The sequence below is a fragment of the Oncorhynchus mykiss genome, chromosome 4 (genome assembly GCF_057628025.1).
Source record: "Oncorhynchus mykiss isolate SJ-2025 chromosome 4, ASM5762802v1, whole genome shotgun sequence".
Taxonomy (NCBI): domain Eukaryota; kingdom Metazoa; phylum Chordata; class Actinopteri; order Salmoniformes; family Salmonidae; genus Oncorhynchus; species Oncorhynchus mykiss.
This window is the reverse complement of record NC_143025.1, coordinates 80,827,656-80,850,697: the sequence shown is the minus strand read 5'-3', so window position 1 is coordinate 80,850,697 and position 23,042 is coordinate 80,827,656. Positions and strand designations below refer to the sequence as shown.

The 23,042-nt window shown below is 45.0% G+C and overlaps 1 protein-coding gene across 29 annotated transcripts in view; it reads right to left on the bottom strand.

Moving 5' to 3' along the window:
- Positions 1-23,042, bottom strand: part of LOC110521078 (serine/threonine-protein kinase MRCK alpha) — a 122,836-nt gene that overhangs the window by 36,054 nt on the left and 63,740 nt on the right. For 12 of the 29 annotated variants that reach the window (XM_036976106.2, XM_036976101.2, XM_090233488.1 and 9 more), the window contains 13 exons: positions 21,545-21,638; positions 15,786-15,986; positions 15,349-15,366; positions 13,008-13,146; positions 12,681-12,790; positions 12,442-12,521; positions 10,169-10,335; positions 9,897-10,025; positions 8,671-8,804; positions 5,912-6,154; positions 5,613-5,723; positions 4,830-5,074; positions 3,589-3,694 (listed from right to left, as the gene is read on the bottom strand). In XM_036976106.2, coding sequence (XP_036832001.2) covers positions 3,589-3,694; positions 4,830-5,074; positions 5,613-5,723; positions 5,912-6,154; positions 8,671-8,804; positions 9,897-10,025; positions 10,169-10,335; positions 12,442-12,521; positions 12,681-12,790; positions 13,008-13,146; positions 15,349-15,366; positions 15,786-15,986; positions 21,545-21,638 — 1,777 coding nt within the window. The remainder of the gene's footprint in view (positions 1-3,588; positions 3,695-4,829; positions 5,075-5,612; positions 5,724-5,911; positions 6,155-8,670; positions 8,805-9,896; positions 10,026-10,168; positions 10,336-12,441; positions 12,522-12,680; positions 12,791-13,007; positions 13,147-15,348; positions 15,367-15,785; positions 15,987-21,544; positions 21,639-23,042) is intronic. The other 17 variants (XM_036976102.2, XM_090233482.1, XM_090233494.1 and 14 more) reach the window with 3 other exon arrangements.

Below are 23,042 nucleotides of genomic sequence, written 5' to 3'. Positions count from 1 at the left end.
AGAAGACAGAAGAGAGAGGACAGTCGAGAAGACAGAAGAGAGAGGACAGAAGAGAGAGGACAGAAGAGAGAGGACAGAGCCAATCAGAGCCATAGATATTATACAGTGTGGTAATTTGCAGCGATGTTTCAAGGGCATCTTATAGAGCTCCTCTATTATAGAATGGTCTGCCGATCCATGTGAGAGACAGACTCAGTCTCATCTCATCAGAAAGTCTTAGGATTGATTGTAGTTTGGCCCAGGGGGTAACTTTGGATGGTGCCAATGCGCCCCCCCCCCCCTCCAGTATTTATGCTGCAATAGTCTATGTGCCTAGGGGCTAAGGTCAGTCTGTCCTATCTGGTGTCCTGAGTGATCCATCAAGTTCTCCTCCCCCTCCATGTCTCCCCTCCCGGAGGACCTGAGCCCTGGGATCACGCCTCAAGACTATCCGTACTAACGACACCTGGCTGTCCCTGTCCCCAGTCAAACCAGTAGTGCCGCTAATCTATCTGCTGTGGTTATGGAACACTGACTTGTTTCACTGGACATGCTACTTGGTCCCGGACCTACTAATTATGTCTCTCCCAGAAATGCTGTCTCCACCTCTGAATGCTCAGCTATGAAAAGCCAACTGACATTTATACCTGAGGTCCCTCTATAACCACTATGGTTATTATTTGACCCTGCTGGTCATCTATGAATATTTGAACATATTGAAGAACAATCTGGCCTAAATGGCTATGTACTCTTATAATCTCCACCTGGCACAGCCAGAAGAGGACTGGCCACCCCTCAGAGCCTGGTTCCTCTAGGATTCTTCCTAGGTTCCTGTCTTTCTAGGGAGTTTTCCCTAGCCACTGTGCTTCTGCCTCTGCATTGCTTGGTCTTTGGGGTTTAAGGCTGGGTATCTGAAAAGCACTTTGTGACAACTGCTGAAAGGGCTTTATAAAATACATTTGATAGATAGATTGATGACAAGGTAAGGAAAGGTAGGGCAGAGGAAGACTGGGGGAGGAGGGGAGGGCAAAGGGAGCGAGAGAGGGAGGGGGAGAGGAACGCTCCTTGACAGTTGCAGAGGGAGTGTGTTTTCCTGTAATGGTTTGACAGTAGAAAATTCATTCCGGTTCATATTGCTACTATCAGATAAGTGGCAAGATAGTTGTTGGTTGTAAAACAGTTTGAAGGATAATTTAAACAGGCTAAACATAATATTTGCAAGGTAAGATTCCATCTCTCCAAATGGAAACAGCTACTTTTAGAAGGATATACAACCACCAAAAATCATCTGATCCTTGTATCCTGGCTTTCAGTATGAAGGTACTGTATGTGAAACAACACAATCAAATGGTGTCCCAAATGGCACCCCATTCCCTATATAGTGCACTACTTTTGAACAGACCCTTATGGGCCAATTTGTCTGCATACCCTCCCTGGCAGGTTGTGTTCAGGAAGGCTTGGGGAATGTTGTTCTCACTACCCCACTCTGGCAGGTTGTGTTCAGGAAGGCTTGGGGAATGTTGTTCTCACTACCCCTCCCTGGCAGGTTGTGTTCAGGAAGGCTTGGGGAATGTTGTTCTCACTACCCCACTCTGGCAGGTTGTGTTCAGGAAGGCTTGGGGAATGTTGTTCTCACTACCCCACTCTGGCAGGTTGTGTTCAGGAAGGCTTGGGGAATGTTGTTCTCACTACCCCTATTTGGCAGGTTGTGTTCAGGAAGGATTGGGGAATGTTGTTCTCACTACCCTTCTCTGGCAGGTTGTGTTCAGGAAGGCTTGGGGAATGTTGTTCTCACTACCCCACTCTGGCAGGTTGTGTTCAGGAAGGCTTGGGGAATGTTGTTCTCACTACCCCTCTCTGGCAGGTTGTGTTCAGGAAGGCTTGGGGAATGTTGTTCTCACTACCCCACTCTGGCAGGTTGTGTTCAGGAAGGCTTGGGGAATGTTGTTCTCACTACCCCTCTCTGGCTGGTTGTGTTCAGGAAGGCTTGGGGAATGTTGTTCTCACTACCCCTCTCTGGCAGGTTGTGTTCAGGAAGGCTTGGGGAATGTTGTTCTCACTACCCTTCTCTGGCAGGTTGTGTTCAGGAAGGCTTGGGGAATGTTGTTCTCACTACCCCTCTCTGGCAGGTTGTGTTCAGGAAGGCTTTGGGAATGTTGTTCTCACTACTCTTCTCTGGCAGGTTGTGTTCAGGAAGGCTTGGGGAATGTTGTTCTCACTACCCCTCCCTGGCAGGTTGTGTTCAGGAAGGCTTGGGGAATGTTGTTCTCACTACCCTTCTCTGGCAGGTTGTGTTCAGGAAGGCTTGGGGAATGTTGTTCTCACTACCCCACTCTGGCAGGTTGTGTTCAGGACGGCTTGGGGAATGTTGTTCTCACTACCCTTCCTGGCAGGTTGTGTTCAGGAAGGCTTGGGGAATGTTGTTCTCACTACCCTTCTCTGGCAGGTTGTGTTCAGGAAGGCTTGGGGAATGTTGTTCTCACTACCCCTCTCTGGCAGGTTGTGTTCAGGAAGGCTTGGGGAATGTTGTTCTCACTACCCCTCCCTGGCAGGTTGTGTTCAGGAAGGCTTGGGGAATGTTGTTCTCACTACCCTTCTCTGGCAGGTTGTGTTCAGGAAGGCTTGGGGAATGTTGTTCTCACTACCCTTCTCTGGCAGGTTGTGTTCAGGAAGGCTTGGGGAATGTTGTTCTCACTACCCTTCTCTGGCAGGTTGTGTTCAGGAAGGCTTGGGGAATGTTGTTCTCACTACCCTTCTCTGGCAGGTTGTGTTCAGGAAGGCTTGGGGAATGTTGTTCTCACTACCCTTCTCTGGCAGGTTGTGTTCAGGAAGGCTTGGGGAATGTTGTTCTCACTACCCCTCTCTGGCAGGTTGTGTTCAGGAAGGCTTGGGGAATGTTGTTCTCACTACCCCTTCCTGGCAGGTTGTGTTCAGGAAGGCTTGGGGAATGTTGTTCTCACTACCCTTCTCTGGCAGGTTGTGTTCAGGAAGGCTTGGGGAATGTTGTTCTCACTACCCTTCTCTGGCAGGTTGTGTTCAGGAAGGCTTGGGGAATGTTGTTCTCACTACCCTTCTCTGGCAGGTTGTGTTCAGGAAGGCTTGGGGAATGTTGTTCTCACTACCCTTCTCTGGCAGGTTGTGTTCAGGAAAGGGAATGCTCCCTGTTTTCCATGGATGCTATCAACTTCAAGGCACTCAGTCTTTTCTTCATATTTAATAGGAAATACCACAAAAACAAACAGCACTTTTAGTCCAATATATCACAACTCCTACAAAAATATTTTGCTTGGGAAATTCCATTTCTCATTCCCATATTTCCCGCTTCCAAGGTCAATAGTTTGGGATCCAACGGGACGTTGCATTTGCCTGTTTAGGATACCGTGGTCTGTTTTGAAGGTGGATATTGAACGGTGATTATATTGGCTTTACCAGGAGAGAAGGTTGGTGGCGGCCGTTACCTCACCTCAGGGTGTGTGTGTGTGTGTGTGTTTGTGAGCGAGAGAAGGGGTTACCTCAGGTCAGGGTGTGTGTGTGTGTGTGTGTGTGTGTGTGTGTGTGTGTGTGTGTGTGTGTGTGTGTGTGTGTGTGTATATGTATATAACATCTCACCTTGTCCAGTTCGTTGGAGAGTTTCCTGTTCTCCTCGGTCAGAATGACTCTCTCCCGCTCATACTTCTGCTTGTACTCCATCTCAAACTCCTCCCGCTCGCTTTGGCTGTCTCACACACACAGATATGATCCATCATCACACACACACCAATAACACACTGAACCTGCTATTCAGAGAGAGTATCCAAATGTCTGTATGAACGAGACTAGCCAGGGATGCTAAGCTAGAGGGTAGAAAAGCACATCCTGATAGCTTCCAGACTGTATGAGAGATCGTTAGAGCAATGTTGCTTCTTCGACCTGGACAGAGGCAGAGGGGGATAACACTAGTTCGATCTAAGGGACTAACACAGGAATGAGGGTCTTCTCGGGAGCTAGGTCAGGGGAGAGAAGGTAACTCAAGTTAAACCTCACGGAGTACAATACAGTAGAGGCCAGGGTGAAGTAACTATAACCATGTTTACCTCATATAACCCTCGCTGGGAAGAAGAGGAAGAGGACAGTTAGGTAGGCATCTCTATAATATTACAGGAAGAGAGAGTAACTGTCCTACTGAATATGACAACTCTATAGACCGGTTTCCCAGTACCAGATTTATTTAGTATATCTATTCCTGGACTAAAAATCTATTTGAATGACAATATTCAAGTAAACAGACCCACAACGGCAGTTAGAGCTAAGGAACTCTAAGAGATGTCTAAGGGTCTTCTCAGGAGAACGGTTACAGTAGAAGGCAGGGTTGTCACCAGTACCATGATACTCAGAAGAACCTTGGCAAGGAACATGAAACAGACAGTTTCTTTAGGGAAACTAAACTGTGTTATTTTGTCACATGTCCACCTATAGATTGGGAAATAAACTATGTCTGACATCAGGAAGGATTTTAGAGGAGGAAAGAGTTTCGTTTGGGTTTTCCTTGTTTTCTGTGGAAAAAATCAGCTATCGTAGTATCAGCAGTTATCCAAGATCAAAATACACTGTGAGTACAGCACACTAGAGGCCATTGTGAAGTAGCGGTAACCATGTTGACCTTGTATAACCCTCGCTGGGAAGAGGACAAGCTCTATATAGCTACTACAGAGACCAGAAGCACATCTGAATGCCATGTCTACATCTCTGGATAAACTGTCCTGTGTCTTTATGAGTGCTTTCTAGTGTTGTGGACATCCAAACCTAGGAAGGCCCTACCGCACATAACCCATTACACACACAAAGACATAAACATGTAGACAGACACACACCTCTCCCTGCGTGTCTTCTCCAGTTTGTCTTTGAGGACCAGGATCTCTTTCTGCAGGGTGAGCTGCTGTCCCTCAGCGTCGCGGAGCTCCTTGCGGAGGACCTTGAGTTCGTTGGCGTGCTGCACCTCCCTCCTGCTCAGCTCCTCCTCGTAGAACCCCGTTTTCTTCTCCAGGTCGGCCCGCAGCTTCCCCACCTCCTGGCTCTGGTCCGAGCCCACCACCGAGGCTGATGGCCCCACCTGTTTCTGGTTCAGAGGAAGAGAGGAGTTGGCCACATTCACACAACCAGGAAAACAGAGAAATTACAGGAGTGTATTAAATTAGTGAACACCGTAGTAAAAATATTTTGCAATGGAAAGCGTTTTGTAACAAAAGCGCGCATTTCTTATTGGACAAGTTCAGAATAGTCCCTCCTCATTTCGTCGTGTTTGCCTCACGTTGGTTCCTAGAGAATACACCCCAGGTGTGTGTGTAAGAGCATTGCTTCCGCTGCTGTCCCGGACTGGGTTCGAACCGGGGACCCTCTGAACACATCTACCGTGTCAGCCATGAAGTAGCATTATCAGTCAGGCCACAAAACACCTGGGCCGCAGAGCAAGTGACGTCACCGATCCAACGGTACTAGCACACCGCTAACTAGCTAGCCATTTCAAATGGCTAAAATAAGCATCTATGACTACAAGAAGCTAAAAAATCCGAGTTTGTTTGTGTGTTTATTTGTGTGTGAGAAGGAAATATAAAAAAAAGTGTGTGTTAGTATGTGTGTTTATAAGTGTGTGTTACCTTGAGTCCATCCAGCTCCTCCTCTAGCAGTCTGCTGTACTGCTCAGAGCGTTCTCTCAGTTTCCTCTCCTTCTGAGCATCAGCTGTCTGCTCCTCAGACTGGGACTCCATCTGAGAGACAGCAAGGGGTTAATGCACGCACGCACGCGCACACACACAGAGACACAAAGTAGAGAGCCACACACACACAAAGTAGAGACCCACACACACACACACAAAGTAGAGACCCACACACACACAAAGTAGAGACCCACACACGCACACCTCTAAGAACCACAGGAACCACGTGACTACTCTACCTCCTTCTTGGCCCTCTCGGCCTTGCGCACCTCCAGCCGTAGAGCCTCCACCTTCTGGGACCAACCCTCCATCTCCTCCTCCTTGTCCCGGAGCTGACGGCCCAGGCGCTGCTTGGCTGATCTGAGGTCAGTCAGACGCTCGTTGAGCTCGGAGAACTCCTGCATGGCCAGCTTCCTCTGGCTGTGGGCCTCTTTCAACTCCTTAGATTGACTCTTCATCTTGCCGCTGGCCTCCATTAAGTCCTAAAGGGAGGGAAGACGTGTACAGATTGATTGGTCAGACTGGGTGGTCGTCGGTCCAACGGCACTCAGCTGGTAGAGAATGGTCACTTGCAACGCCAGGGTTGTCAAATCGATTCCTGCTGGGGCCACCCATACGAAAATGTATGCACTCACTGTCGTTTTGGATAAATACATCTGCTTAATGGTAGATATTACAGATAGACTCAGGGTCCGGGTAGTTTTATACCCTTTTCATACTGCTGAGCTGAGCCAATATATAGCTAATATGCATATAACACATTTGCTGGAGCAATGATGTGAAGGACCATGTGAAAATAAAATAGGGGGGGGGTGGTGCTATATACAGACAAACACACCCAGGTGGTGCTATATACAGACAAACACACCCAGGTGGTGATATATACAGACAAACACACCCAGGTGGTGCTATATACAGAGAAACACACCCAGGTGGTGCTATTTACAGAGAAACACACCCAGGTGGTGCTATATACAGACAAACACACCCAGGTGGTGCTATACAGAGAGAAACACACCCAGGTGGTGCTATATACAGAGAAACACACCCAGGTGGTGCTATATACAGAGAAACACACCCAGGTGGTGCTATATACAGACAAACACACCCAGGTGGTGCTATATACAGACAAACACACCCAGGTGGTGCTATATACAGAGAAGCACACCCAGGTGGTGCTATATACAGAGAAGCACACCCAGGTGGTGCTATATACAGAGAAACACACCCAGGTGGTGCTATATACAGAGAAACACACCCAGGTGGTGCTATATACAGAGAAACACACCCAGGTGGTGCTATATACAGAGAAACACACCCAGGTGGTGCTATATACAGAGAAACACACCCAGGTGGTGCTATATACAGAGAAACACACCCAGGTGGTGCTATATACAGAGAAACACACCCAGGTGGTGCTATATACAGAGAAACACACCCAGGTGGTGCTATATACAGACAAACACACCCAGGTGGTGCTATATACAGACAAACACACCCAGGTGGTGCTATATACAGACAAACACACCCAGGTGGTGCTATATACAGACAAACACACCCAGGTGGTGCTATATACAGACAAACACACCCAGGTGGTGCTATATACAGACAAACACACCCAGGTGGTGCTATATACAGACAAACACACCCAGGTGGTGCTATATACAGAGAAGCACACCCAGGTGGTGCTATATACAGAGAAGCACACCCAGGTGGTGCTATATACAGAGAAACACACCCAGGTGGTGCTATATACAGAGAAACACACCCAGGTGGTGCTATATACAGAGAAACACACCCAGGTGGTGCTATATACAGAGAAACACACCCAGGTGGTGCTATATACAGAGAAACACACCCAGGTGGTGCTATATACAGAGAAACACACCCAGGTGGTGCTATATACAGACAAACACACCCAGGTGGTGCTATATACAGACAAACACACCCAGGTGGTGCTATATACAGACAAACACACCCAGGTGGTGCTATATACAGACAAACACACCCAGGTGGTGCTATATACAGACAAACACACCCAGGTGGTGCTATATACAGACAAACACACCCAGGTGGTGCTATATACAGACAAACACACCCAGGTGGTGCTATATACAGACAAACACACCCAGGTGGTGCTATATACAGACAAACACACCCAGGTGGTGCTATATACAGACAAACACACCCAGGTGGTGGTATATACAGACAAACACACCCAGGTGGTGGTATATACAGACAAACACACCCAGGTGGTGCTATATACAGACAAACACACCCAGGTGGTGCTATATACAGACAAACACACCCAGGTGGTGCTATATACAGACAAACACACCCAGGTGGTGCTATATACAGACAAACACACCCAGGTGGTGCTATATACAGACAAACACACCCAGGTGGTGCTATATACAGAGAAACACACCCAGGTGGTGCTATACAGAGAGAAACACACCCAGGTGGCGCTATACAGAGAGAAACACACCCAGGTGGTGCTGTATAGAGGGAAACACACCCAGGTGGTGCTATATACAGAGAAACACACCCAGGTGGTGCTATACAGAGAGAAACACACCCAGGTGGTGCTGTATAGAGGGAAGCACACCCAGGTGGTGCTGTATACAGAGAAACACACCCAGGTGGTGCTATATACAGAGAAACACACCCAGGTGGTGCTATACAGAGCGAAACACACCCAGGTGGTGCTATACAGAGCGAAACACACCCAGGTGGTGCTGTATAGAGGGAAACACACCCAGGTGGTGCTATATACAGAGAAACACACCCAGGTGGTGCTATACAGAGCGAAACACACCCAGGTGGTGCTATACAGAGCGAAACACACCCAGGTGGTGCTGTGTAGAGGGAAACACACCCAGGTGGTGCTATATACAGAGAAACACACCCAGGTGGTGCTATATACAGAGAAACACACCCAGGTGGTGCTATACAGAGAGAAACACACCCAGGTGGCGCTATACAGAGAGAAACACACCTTGTGCAGGTCGTCCTTCTCCAGGTTGAGACTCTTCATCTGTTTCTCCAGGTTCCTGATGTGTTTAGATGACTCCTCCATCTCTCTACGGACTGATGAAGCTTCTTCTAACTCATGTTCCTGTTGACCTGAGTCTAACACACATTACAGAAGGCCAACATGAATTATATTTCACTATGATGCATGTTCCATTATAGTGTACATTTCAAATTGTAGTCATTTAGCAGACGCTAAATGTACGCTCTGGATAAGAACATACATGTTCATGCTTTTGTACTGGTCTCCCGTGGGAATCCAAACCATAACCCTGGTACAGATCACCGTGTGGACTATGAATAGCATCTCTGTTTATCTCTCAATGTATTTCAGTCCTACTCTATCATACACTTGGCTATGCATGTAAATGCTGACCTGGCTGGTTTGTGTTCTACGTGGCAGTAAACCTTTACAGTAGAACGTTTGTCTTCTACTACACAGCAGTAAACCTTTACAGTAGAACGTTTGTCTTCTACTACACAGCAGTAAACCTTTACAGTAGAACGTTTGTGTTCTACTACACAGCAGTAAACCTTTACAGTAGAACGTTTGTGTTCTACTACACAGCAGTAAACCTTTACAGTAGAACGTTTGTGTTCTACTACACAGCAGTAAACCTTTACAGTAGAACGTTTGTGTTCTACTACACAGCAGTAAACCTTTACAGTAGAACGTTTGTCTTCTACTACACAGCAGTAAACCTTTACAGTAGAACGTTTGTCTTCTACTACACAGCAGTAAACCTTTACAGTAGAATGTTTGTCTTCTACTACACAGCAGTAAACCTTTACAGTAAAATGTTTGTCTTCTACTACACAGCAGCAAACCTTTACAGTAAAATGTTTGTCTTCTACTACACAGCAGTAAACCTTTACAGTAGAATGTTTGTCTTCTACTACACAGCAGTAAACCTTTACAGTAAAATGTTTGTCTTCTACTACACAGCAGTAAACCTTTACAGTAGAATGTTTGTCTTCTACTACACAGCAGTAAACCTTTACAGTAGAACGTTTGTCTTCTACTATACAGCAGTAAACCTTTACAGTAGAATGTTTGTCTTCTACTACACAGCAGTAAACCTTTACAGTAGAATGTTTGTCTTCTACTACACAGCAGTAAACCTTTACAGTAGAATGTTTGTCTTCTACTACACAGCAGTAAACCTTTAAAGTAAAATGTTGAATGTTCACCTGCAATCTTTTTCTTGAGGATGTCAATCTCAGTCTTCAGACTCCTGATCTCCACCTCCTTGTTAGAGGGGACGGGTGCTGGTCCTTCTCCTGACGCGTGCTGCAGGGCCTGGACTGTCTGGGTGGACTCTGGAACACAACATACAGGGAGAGGATGAGAAGGGGAGGAGAGGAAAGGAGAAGGGGAGGAGAGGAAAGGAAAGGAGAGTGGGAGGAGAGGAGAGGAAAGGGGGAGGAGAGGGGAGGAGGAGGAGAGGTGTGAGTGTGTGTACCTTGCAGCTTGCGGCTGAGCTCAGTCTTCTCCTGCTCCAGGCGTCGTATCCTCCTCTCGTAGGCCTCGGTGGCCAGACTCTCCTCCAGACTGCGCTGGACACATACATCCATCTGTGTCTGACTGCTACCACCTGCCTCCCTCAGACAGCCCCGGTCAGACAAGGTACTGGAGGGGAGAGATAGGGAAGAGGGGGGGAGAGAGATAGGGAAGAGGGGGGGAGAGAGATAGGGAAGAGGGGGGGGAGAGAGATAGGGAAGAGGGGGGGAGAGAGATAGGGAAGAGGGGGGGAGAGAGATAGGGAAGAGGGGGGGGAGAGAGATAGGGAAGAGGGGGGGAGAGAGATAGGGAAGAGGGGGGGAGAGAGATAGGGAAGAGGGGGGGAGAGAGATAGGGAAGAGGGGGGGAGAGAGATAGGGAAGAGGGGGGGAGAGAGATAGGGAAGAGGGGGGGAGAGAGATAGGGAAGAGGGGGGGAGAGAGATAGGGAAGAGGGGGGGAGAGAGATAGGGAAGAGGGGGGGAGAGAGATAGGGAAGAGGGGGGGAGAGAGATAGGGAAGAGGGGGGGAGAGAGATAGGGAAGAGGGGGGGAGAGAGATAGGGAAGAGGGGGGGAGAGAGATAGGGAAGAGGGGGGGAGAGAGATAGGGAAGAGGGGGGGAGAGAGATAGGGAAGAGGGGGGAGAGAGATAGGGAAGAGGGGGGAGAGAGATAGGGAAGAGGGGGGAGAGAGATAGGGAAGAGGGGGGAGAGAGATAGGGAAGAGGGGGGAGAGAGATAGGGAAGAGGGGGGGAGAGATAGGGAAGAGGGGGGGAGAGATAGGGAAGAGGGGGGGAGAGATAGGGAAGAGGGGGGGAGAGATAGGGAAGAGGGGGGGAGATAGGGAAGAGGGGGAGAGATAGGGAAGAGGGGGGGAGAGATAGGGAAGAGGGGGGGAGATAGGGAAGAGGGGGAGAGATATGGAAGAGGGGGGAGAGATATGGAAGAGGGGGGAGAGATATGGAAGAGAAAGAGATGCATTCCATATTAGAGACACATATTTACCTCAGAATAGACAGACCCCCAAATAATTGAAAAACTCCCATTTCTATTGTCAGCCAGATTTGTGGCCTGTTGCCACAAGAAAAGGGCAACCAGGCAACTTTTGTTTATTATCTATTTCACTTGCTTTGGCAATGTTTATCTTGGCCAGGTCACAGTTGTACGTGAGAACTTGTTCTCAACTGGCCTACCTGGTTAAATAAAGGTGAAATAAATAAATACAAATAAACATGTTTCCCATGCCAAAAAAAGCCCCTTATATTGACATTGAACTTAAAGAGAGAGAGGGGAGAGGGAGAGAGGAGAGAGAGAGAGGAGAGAGAGAGGAGAGGAGAGAGAGGAGAGAGAGAGAGAGAGGAGAGAGAGAGGATAGAGAGAGAGGGGAGAGGGGAGAGGGAGAGAGGAGAGAGAGGGGAGAGGGAGAGAGGAGAGAGAGAGAGGAGAGAGAGAGAGAGGAGAGAGAGAGAGGAGAGAGAGAGAGAGGAGAGAGAGAGAGGAGAGAGAGAGAGGAGAGAGAGAGGGGAGAGAGGAGAGAGAGAGAGGAGAGAGAGAGAGGAGAGAGAGAGAGGAGAGAGAGGAGAGGAGAGAGGGGAGAGGAGAGAGGGGAGAGGGGAGAGGGGAGAGGGGAGAGGGGAGAGGGGAGAGGAGAGAGGGGAGAGGGGAGAGGAGAGAGAGAGAGAGGAGAGAGAGAGGAGAGAGAGAGGAGAGAGAGAGAGGAGAGAGAGAGAGGAGAGAGAGAGGAGAGAGAGAGAGGAGAGAGGAGAGGAGAGAGAGAGGAGAGAGAGAGGAGAGAGAGAGAGGAGAGAGAGAGGAGAGAGAGAGAGAGAGGAGAGAGAGAGGAGAGAGAGAGAGGAGAGAGGAGAGGAGAGAGAGGAGAGGGGAGAGAGGAGAGGGGAGACGGGAGAGGGGAGAGAGAGAGCGCAACCACCATTAGCCTTCAGGCTAAGATAAACAATTAGACCATTCAATGCTTTCTCAACGGTGGAAACTGAGTGCTAGTGGAAGTGTGGCTGAGGTTAGATCAGATGATAGAGAAGTAGGAGTGAAGTAGACTGGTCCCAGATCTGTATAGCCTATCCTCATTGTTATGCCAAACATGACAATGACCATAGGAGTTGGCAAGACAGCGCAAACAGATCTGGGACCAGGTTAAGATGTATGCTGTATGTATTGACGAAGATGTGGAAGTTAATTTGGAAACTAAACGGGGGTTGTTGCTTAGCGACCCCTCACCATTTACTGGTGTAGGTGAAACCTACGAAGGGCAGGTGGTGTCCAGAGAAGGCCGTGTGTGAGGGAGGGGGCATCGTCTCCTGAAATAACACAACACTTATTTTAGAACACGGCGACCTTGACAACATTACAAACAGATGAAACAGATGGACAGATAAAAGATGGAAACAGAGAGAGACTGAAAGATGAGAGTAAGAGAGTCTAAGTCTTGATGTAGTCCCATAGAGAAAGAGACTTACTGAGTTCTTGAGACAGTCGTCGTCCACGTCAAAGTTAGAGGTGTCTGTGGGGCTGCTGACCTCTGGGATGTAGGGGGCCTCGCACGTACGGATGTTGTCCCAGTCAATGCCTGAAAGGAATGACATCAAACATGATATGACTGGCAAACTGTGATCATGGTTTGTTATTGTAACGATTCTCATACCATCGTCTACTGTCCAGCTTAACTTCAACACCAATTAACAAGATAAGAGGTTATCTATAATCAACTCCTGGAAATGACACCAGAGAATAATTGACAGACAAACCCTAGCACGCACACACAGTTTTAAAACATCAGGCCCTACCAGAGAAGAAGGGGTGAGATTTGAAGTCGTCGATGCCGTTCTGGCCCAGGCGGTGCTCCCGGCTGCAGACGAGGCGTCGGATCAGGTCCTTGGCGTCTTCGGACACGTCGGTCATCTGCAGGGGGAACTGGAAACGCTCCTGGGCACCCGGCGGAGGGTAAGAGGAGAGGGAAAGGAGTCTGAATAATGAAGATACCCTACGCCCCAAATGGTTCCCTATTCCTTCTTTACGGCACTACTTTTGACCATTTGGGATGCAGCCTAGATATACTGTTTAATATTTGTATTTCAAATTTATTTTTACTCATAACACAACGTTCCCCTGTTGCAGTCGACAGCGGAATAGTTCCATACTGTTGGCAGAATAATCTTTATACACATTGTTTCACATTTCATGTATTTATTTGTGTACATGGCCCCTGACAAAGAAATGTACAAAGAAATAAAAATGGTATATGGCCCATGCATGTTTATCCTGTTGCAGTAGAAAGCAGTACAGTTCTAGACCACATTTAATGGTTTAATGTGCACACAGGGCATTTGTTCAGCCAATATGGCTGGGTGAACTAGATGGCATAGTTGAAAGGTGATGGGAAGGGGGAGAGTTATGAAGGTAGAACGGTGTGGTTTGGAGTCAGGATGGGCTGAAGTATGAACAGACCTGGGGTTGTACAGTTCATTCGGAAAGTATTCAGACCCCTTGACCTTTTCCACATTTTGTTAGGTTACAGCCTTGTTCTAAAATTGATTAAATTGTTCTCTCAATCTACACACAATACCCCATAATGACAAAGCAAAAATAGTTTATTTTGCAATTTTTGCTAATTAATGACAAAATTAACTGAAATATCACATTTACGTAAGTATTCAGACCCTTTACTCAGTACTTTGTTGAAGCACCTTTGGCAGCGATTACAGCATCGAGTCTTCTTGGGTATGACTCTACAAGCTTGGCACACCTGTATTTGGGGAGTTTCTCCCATTCTCCTCTGCAGATCCTCTCAAGTTCTGTCAGTTTGGATGGGGAGTGTCACTGCACAACTATTTTCCAGATCTCTCCAGAGATGTTAGATTGGGTTCAAGTCCAGACTCTGGCTGGGCCACTCAAGGACATTCAGAGACATGTCCAAAAGCCACTCCTGCATTGTCTTGGCTGTGTGCTTAGGGTCGTTGTCCTGTTGGAAGGTGAACCTTCACCCCAGTCTGAGGTCCTTAGCACTCTGGAGCAGGTTTTCATCAAGGATCATGCTGTACTTTGCTCCGTGCATCTTTCCCTCGATCCTGACTAGTCTCCCAGTCCCTGCCACTGAAAAACATCCACACAGCATGATGCTGCCACCACCATGCCTGTAGGGATGGTGCCAGGTTTCCTCCAGATGTGACGCTTGGTATTCAGGCCAAAGAGTTCAATCTTGGTTTCATCAGACCAGAGAATCCTGTTTCTCATGGTCTGAGAGTCCAATAGGGGCCTTTTGGCAAACTCCAAGCAGGCTGTCATGTGCCTTTTATTGAGGAGTGGCTTCCGTCTGGCCACCCTACCATAAAGGCCTGATTGGTGGAGTGCTGCAGAGATGGGTGTCCTTCTGGAAGGTTCTCCCATCTCTACAGAGGAACTATGTAGCTCTGTTAGTGACCATCGGCTTCTTGGTCACCTCCCTGAACAAGGTCCTTCTCCCCTGATTGTTAAGATTGGCCGGGCGGTTCCAAACTTCTTTCATTTAGGAATGATGGAGTCCACTGTGTTCTTAAGGTCTTTCAATGCAGCAGACATTTTTTGGTACCCTTCCCCAGATCTGAGCTCAATTTTGAGTCTCAAAGCAAGGGTCTGAATACGTATGTATGTAAATAAGGTATTTCTGTTTGTTATTTTTAATAAAAACTGCTCTTTTTTTTTTTTACGTTTCACTTTGTCATTATGAGGTATTGTGTGTAGATTGACATGTTTGACTTAACAGATTTCATAATAAAGCAGTAACGTAATAAAATGTGGAAAAAGGGGTATGAATACTTTCCGAATGCACTGTATGTATCAATTGTCTCAGAGTATTCCTCTTAGCAGTGCTGATCTAGGATCAGGCCCATTTAATCTCATTTATATGATCTAAAAAGCTTAACTGATCCTAGAGCAGCACGCCTACTCTAAAAAGCTTGATACATTCAGCCCTTGAACAGAACATACTCAAACTTTAACAACTAACACTCAGACCCAGTCCCAAATCAACCCTAGCCCCTACTTCCTATGCACTTGTGGAGATCTAAGAGGAATCTACAAGTGCATAGGTGGTAGGGAATAGGGGTCCATTTGGGACTGGGCAATCAGACTCCAAAAAGAAACACTCACAGCAGCCCCTAACTCCTCCTGTCGGTCGATGGAAAGGAACAAGAAGAAAAAGGGTAGAGGAGGAGTCAGAAAGAATAAAACTATGTATAGAAAGTACTTCAGCCTAACACCAAAGAGCCCAACAACACCTAAACAATCACGCTTGTCTTGAACCATTGAATAAAAAATGTGTCTTAGTCAAGATGTGTTTTAGTACAGTAGGTACAATGTCACTACCGGTAAGCCTTAACCTGCCTGACAGCCTCAAAAAAAGAGGACCACAATGGAAATAGGCTGTACAACTTTTTGGGTGGTCCTCTAGGATTTTCAATGCATTGTATAGGCTACACGTGTGGTAGAGCTGTGCTTTTGAATGATCAAATCAATCAAATGATACACCCCAGGGTAGCTACAGTCAGCCTCCTCTGTCTAGTCTTACCACCCCCCCCTCCTCTCACCTTGTGGTTCATGATCTTGCCGTAGGTCTCCACTAGTGACTCGGCGTAGAAGGGGGTTTCCCCGTACAGCATCTCGTACATGCAGACCCCCAGGGACCACCAGTCACACTCTGGACCGTACTTCCCCTTCCCATCCTCCATCGCCTGCAGGATCTCCGGAGAGATGTAGTCCGGGGTCCCCACGGCAACTGACGACTGGACCTGAGGGAGACCAGGCACAGGAGATGAATGGATTAGTGAGTGGATGGATAGAGGCATAGACGCATCGGTGGTTCGATGGATGGCTTGGGGGCCAAACCATAGAAATAATATCCTACTTTATTAAAGGGATACTGTGTGATTCTGGCAGTTAGGCCTAAGCCAATTTTCCACTCGCCCAGAGTCAGACGTTAGAATGTTAGAGAAATAATCTGTAATCTGGTGTTGTTAATTGCGCGTCTACAGTGTGTTTGGAGTCAAATATGTCCACCAAACCTAAACAAGGCCATGCCATAGAGTACATACTAAATAAATCAAACTTCCCTGAGACTAGGCCAAAGAAGCGCCAGTCACCGCAGCTTTAGAGAGGCGGATCCTCGAAGGTCTCAACTTATTCATCAAAGCCACATAGCCAACCACCTCGGAGCAGCTTAATTAGCGGAAGAGTCTTAACCACAGGCACAGCCATGAAATCAGACACAGAGAAGGCCTAAAGGGGCTTCAGCCAAACGGGAGGCCTAGAGGGGCCCAGGGTTTGATGGGGTGGCGGTTGGTAGTTTTTGGAGGTGTTTGGGTTGTGTGCAAAGAAAATATAAACAAGATGGATAGAGAGAAAGAGAGAGTGTTTGGACACAACTACTCATTCCAGAGTTTTTATTTATTTTTCTTCTTCTTTATTTGGACTATTTTCTACATTGTAGAAGAATAGTGAAGACATCAAAACTATGAAACAACACATATGGAATCATGTAGTAACCAAAGAAGTGTTTAAACAAATAAAAACAATTTTTATTTGAGATTCTTCAAAGTTGCCACCCATTGCCTTGATGACAGCTTTGCACACTCTTGGCATTCTCTCAACCAGCTTCATGGGGTAGTCACCCGGAATGCATTTCAATTAAAAGGTGTGCCTTGTTAAAGGTTAATTTGAGGAATTTCTTTCTTAATGCATTTGAGCCAATCAGCTGTCTTGCGACAAGGTAGGTGAGGTATACAGAAGATAACCCTATTTAGTAAAAGACCAAGTCCATATTATGGCAAGAACAGCTCAAATAAGCAAAGAGAAATGACGGTCCATCATTACTTTAAGATATGAAGGTCAGTCAATCTGGAAAATGTCAAGAACTTTGAAAGTTTCTTCAACTGCAGTCACAAAAACCATCAAGTGCTATGATGAAACTGGCTCTCATGACGACCGCCACTGGAAAGAAAGACCCAGAGTTACCTTTGCTGTATGAATCAGGCCTTCATGGTCGAATTGCTGTAAAGAAACCACTACTAAAGGACACCAATAAGAAGAAGAGACTTGATTGGGCCAAGAAACACGAGCAATGGACATTAGACCGGTGGAAATCTGTCCTTTGGTCTGATGATTCTAAATGTAAGATTTTTGGTTCCAACCGCCGTGTCTTTCTGAGACACAGAGTAGCTGAACGACAGACATCTCAACATCACCTGAAAAACAGATTCTATCTCAAGGCCATCAGACTGTTAAATAACCATCACTAGCACCTTAGAGGCTGTTGCCCTATATACATATACTTAAAATCACTGGCAACTTTAATAATGTTTACATATTTTGCATTACTCATCTCATACAGTTGAAGTCGGAAGTTTACATACACTTAGGTTGGAGTCATTAAAACTCATTTTTCAACCACTCCACAAATTTCTTGTTAACAAACTATAGTTTTGGCAAGTCGGTTAGGATACCTACTTTGTGCATGACAAGTCATTTTTCCAACAATTGTTAACAGATAGATTATTTCACTTAACTTCTCTTGGGAAGGGGGCAGCATTTTTGGATGATTTTTGGATGAAAAGAGTGCCCAAATTAAACTGCCTGCTACTCAGCCATAAAAGCTAGAATATTTATATAATTTGTAGATTTGGATAGAAAACACTCTGAAGTTTCTAAAACTGTTTGAATGATGTCTGTGAGTATAACAGAACTCATATGGCAGGCAGAAACCTGAGAAAAAATCCAACCAGGAAGTGGGAAATCTGAGGTTTGTAGTTTTCAACTCTTGGCCTATCAAATACGCAGTGTCTATGGGGTCATATTGTACTTCCTAAGGCTTCTACTAGATGTCAACAGTCTTTAGAACGTTGCTTGAAGCTTCTACTGTGAAGTGGGGGCGAATGAGACGGGAATGAGTCAGAGGTCTGCCAGAGAGCCACGAGCTCAGTCTTGCGCGTTCAAGTGATAGTTAGCTCTGTTCCATTGCAATTCTACAGACAAAGGAATTGTCCGGTTGGAACATTATTGAAGATTTATGTTAAAAACATTCTAAAGATTGATTTTATACATCGTTTGACATGTTTCTACGGACTGTAATGGAACTTTTTGACTTTGTCTGCTGCTAGTGACCGCGCGTCATGAGTTTGGATTGTGTACTGAACGCGCTTTCAAAATGGAAGTATTTGGACAGAAATGATGGAGATTATCGATCAAAACAAACATTTATTGTGGAACTGGGATTCCTCTGGGAGTGCATTCTGATGAAGATCAAAGGTAAGTGAATATTTATAATGCTATTAATGACTTCTGTTGACTACACAACATGGCGGATATCTGTTTGGGTTGTTTTGGTCTCTGAGAGCCGTACTCAGATTATTGCATGGTGTGCTTTTTCCGTAAAGTTTTTTTGAAATCTGACACAGCGGTTGCATTAAGGAGAAGTGTATCTAAAATTCCATGCATAACACTTGTATCTTTTAGCAATGTTTATTATGAGTATTTCTGTAAATTGATGTGGCTCTGCAAAATCACCGGATGTTTTGGAACTACTGAACATAACGCGCCAATGTAAACTCAGATTTTTGTAGATAAATATGAACTTTACCGAACAAAACATACACGTATTGTGTAACTATGAGTGTCATCTGATGAATATCATCAAAGGTTAGTGATTAATTTCATCTATATTTCTGCGCTTTGTGACTCCTCTCTTTGGCTGGAAAAATCCTCTCTTTGACTGTGTTTTTCTGTGACTTGGCTCTGACCTAACATAATAGTTCGGTTTGCTTTTGTCGTAAAGCCTTTTTGAAATCGGACACTGTGGCTGGATTTACAACAGGTGTATCTTTAAAATGGTGTAAAATACATGCATTTTTGAGGAATTTTAATTATGGGATTTCTGTTGTTTTGAATTTGGCGCCCTGCAGTTTCACAGGCTGTTGACGAGGTGGAGCGCTACCATGCCACGTACCCTAGAGAGGTTAAAATTCACTGTTCCAAAATCACAATTCCAGTGGGTCAGACATTTACATACACTAAGTTGACTGTGCCTTTAAACAGCTTGGACAATTCCAGAAAATTATGTAATGGCGTTAGAAGCTTCTGATAGGCTAATTGACATAATTTGTGTCAACTGGAGGTGTACCTGTGGATGTATTGCAAAGCCTACCTTCAAACTCAGTGCCTCTTTGCTTGACATCATGGGAAAATCAATAAATCAGCAAAGAAAATTGTAGACCTCCACAAGTCTGGTTCATCCTTTGGAGCAATTTCCAACCGCCTGATGGTACCACGTTCATCTGTACAAACAACACCATGGGACCACACAGCCGTAAAACCGCTCAGGAAGAAGGCGCGTTCTGTCTCCTAGAGATGAACGTACTTTGCTTTGGTGCGAAAAGTGCAAATCAATCCCAGAACAACAGCAAAATACCTTGTGAAGATGCTGGAGGAAACAGGTAAAAAAGTATCTATATCCACAGTAAAACAAGTCCTATATCCACATAACCTGAAAGGCTGCTCAGCAAGGAAGAAGCCACTGCTCCAAAACCGCCATAAAAAAGCCAGACTACAGTTTGCACCTGCACATGGGGACAAAGATCATACTTTTTTGAGAAATGTCCTCTGGTCTGATGAAACAAAAATAGAATTGTTTGGCCATAATGACCATCAATATGTTTGGAGGAAAAAGGGGGAGGCTTGCAAACCGAAGAACACCATCCCAACCGTGAAGCACGGGGGTGGCAGCATCATGTTGTGGGAGTGCTTTGCTGCAGGAGGGACTGGTGCACTGCACAAAATAGATGGCATCATGGCGGAGAAAAAAATTGTGGATATATTGAAGCAACTTCTCAAGACATCAGTTAAAGCTTGGTTGCAAATGGGTCTTCCAAATGGACAATGACCCCAAGCATACTTCCAAAGTTGTGGCAAAATGGCTTAAGGACAACAAAGTCAAGGTATTGGAGTGGCCATCACAAAGCCCTGACCTCAATCCTATAGAAAATGTGTGGGCAGAACTGGAAAAGCATGTGTGAGCAAGGAGGCCTACAAACCTGACTCAGTTACACTAGCTCGGTCAGGAGGAATGCGGCCAAAATTCCCCCAACTTAGTAAATTGGGGGAAGCTTGTGGAAGGCTACACAAAACATTTGACCCAAGTTAAGCAATTTAAAAGGCAATGCTACCAAATACTAATTGAGTGCGTGTAAACTTCTGACCCACTGGGAAAATGGTGAAAGAAATAAAGCCAGAAAGAAATAATTCTCTCTACTATTATTCTGACATTTCACATTCTTAAAATAAAGTGGTGATCCTAACTGACCTAAGACCAAGAATTTACACTATGATTAAATGTCAGGAATTGTGAAAAACTGTTTAAATGTATTTGGCAAAGATGTATGTAAACTTCCGACTTCAACTGTATGTATATACTGTATTCTATTCTACTGTATTTTAGTCTATGCCACTCCAACATTGCTCATCAAATATTTATACGTTCTTAATTCCATTCCTTTACTTTAGATGTGTGTATTTTTGTGAAATTGTTAGATATTACTTGTTAGATATTACTGCACTGTTGGAGGTAGAAACACACGCATTTCGCTACACCCACAATAACATCTGCTAAATATGTGCATGTGACCAATAACATTTTATTTGATGTGTGGTTCCTACAGTGAAGCATGGAGGAGGTGTGATGGTGCTGTGCTGGTGACACGGTTGGTGATTTATTTACAATTCAAGGCACACTTAACCAGCATAGCTAACACATCATTATGTAGGGTTACACCATCCCCTCTGGTTTGCTCTTAGTGGGACTATCATTTGTTTTTTTTCAACAGGACAATGACCCAAAACACACCTCCAGGCTGTGTAAGGGCTTTTTGACCAAGAAGGAGAGTGATGGAGTGCTGCATCAGATAACCTGGCCTCCACAATCACCCAATTGAGATGGTTTGGGATGAGTTGGATAGCAGAGTGAAGGAAAAGCAGACAACAAGTGCTCAGCATATGTGGGAACTCCAAGACTGTTGGAAAAGCATTACAGGTGACGACCTCATGAAGCTGGTTGAGAAAATGCCAAGAGTGTACAAAGCTGTAATCAAGGCAAAGGGTGGCTACTTTGAAGAATCTAAAATATTAAATATATTTGTATTTGTTTAACACTTTTCTGGTTACTACATGATTCCATGTGTGTCATTTCATAGTGTTGATGTCGTCACTATTATTATACAATGTAGAAAATAGTAAAAATAAAGAAAAACCCTTGAATGAGTAGGTGTCCAAACTTTTGACTGGTACATGTCGGCCTACTCACCGTGCCGTCCTCCATGAGTTTGAGGCAGGAACCAAAGTCAGCCAGGCGAATGTGACCGTTCATGTCCATCAAGATGTTGTCTGGCTTGATGTCCCTGAAGGTGACAGAAGACAGAGAGACCAAAGTAAATATACCGATGACTGAGAAAGAGAACTAGGAATGGAGGAAGAGAGGGGGAGTGCAATAAAATGAAAAACACAAATATCTCAGGGGGAGACAGGGAGGGAGAGAGAGAGAGAATGCAAGAGCAAAAACCACTAACGCAACACTAGTGAGTGTTTGGTGAGAGAGAGTGAAAAGTAGATTTTGCTTCTGTAGAGAGAGAGAGAGAGAAAGTTTGTTTGCTCCTGGATGCCTTTAGTCTCCCATCATTAAGTCTTGTGTTTATTTGGGCTGTTCGTTGCCCTTGCAGCCTCTACTGCCAATAGGGCAGACCCCTCACAAGGCAGACAGAGGCTTGGTTATCCTGTCCCAACCAGAACACCCTGTCCCAACCAGAACACCCTGTCCCAACCAGAACACCCTGTCCCAACCACTATTCTGATATTACATCCCACTTAATGCAGACAATGTCAAGCCCTTGTCTTCACTAGTCTCCTTACCTATACACCATTGATACACAGTACAGTATAGCAACAATATACTAGACAGTACAGTAACACATCAATACACTAACAGTACAATAACAATACACTAATAGTAGCAATACATAATCAATACACTAACAGCACATTAACAATACATCAAAACACTAACAGTACATCATCAATACACTAACAGTACATCAACACACTAAGAATAAATCATCAAAACACTAACAGTATAGTAACAATACATCATCAATACACTAACATTACACTGACAGTATAGTAACAATACATCATCAATACACTAACATTACACTAACAGTATAGTAACAACACACAAAGTATATTAACAATAAATCAATACGCCAAAAAATCATCAACACAATAACAGTATAGTAACAATACATCATCAACACTAACAGTATAGTAACAATACATCATCAATACACTAACAGTATAGTAACAATACATCATCAATACACTAACATTATAGTAACAATACATCATCAACACTAACATTATAGTAACAATACATCATCAACACTAACAGTATAGTAACAATACATCATCAATACACTAACAGTATAGTAACAATACATCATCAACACTAACAGTATAGTAACAATACATCATCAATACACTAACATTATAGTAACAATACATCATCAACACTAACAGTATAGTAACAATGCACAAAGTATATTAACAATAAATCAATACGCTAACAAATAATCAATACATCATCAACACTAACAGTATAGTAACAATACATCATCAATACACTAACAGTATAGTAACAATACATCATCAACACTAACAGTATAGTAACAATACACAAAGTATTTTAACAATAAATCAATACGCTAAATCAACACACTAACAGTATAGTAACAATGCACAAAGTATATTAA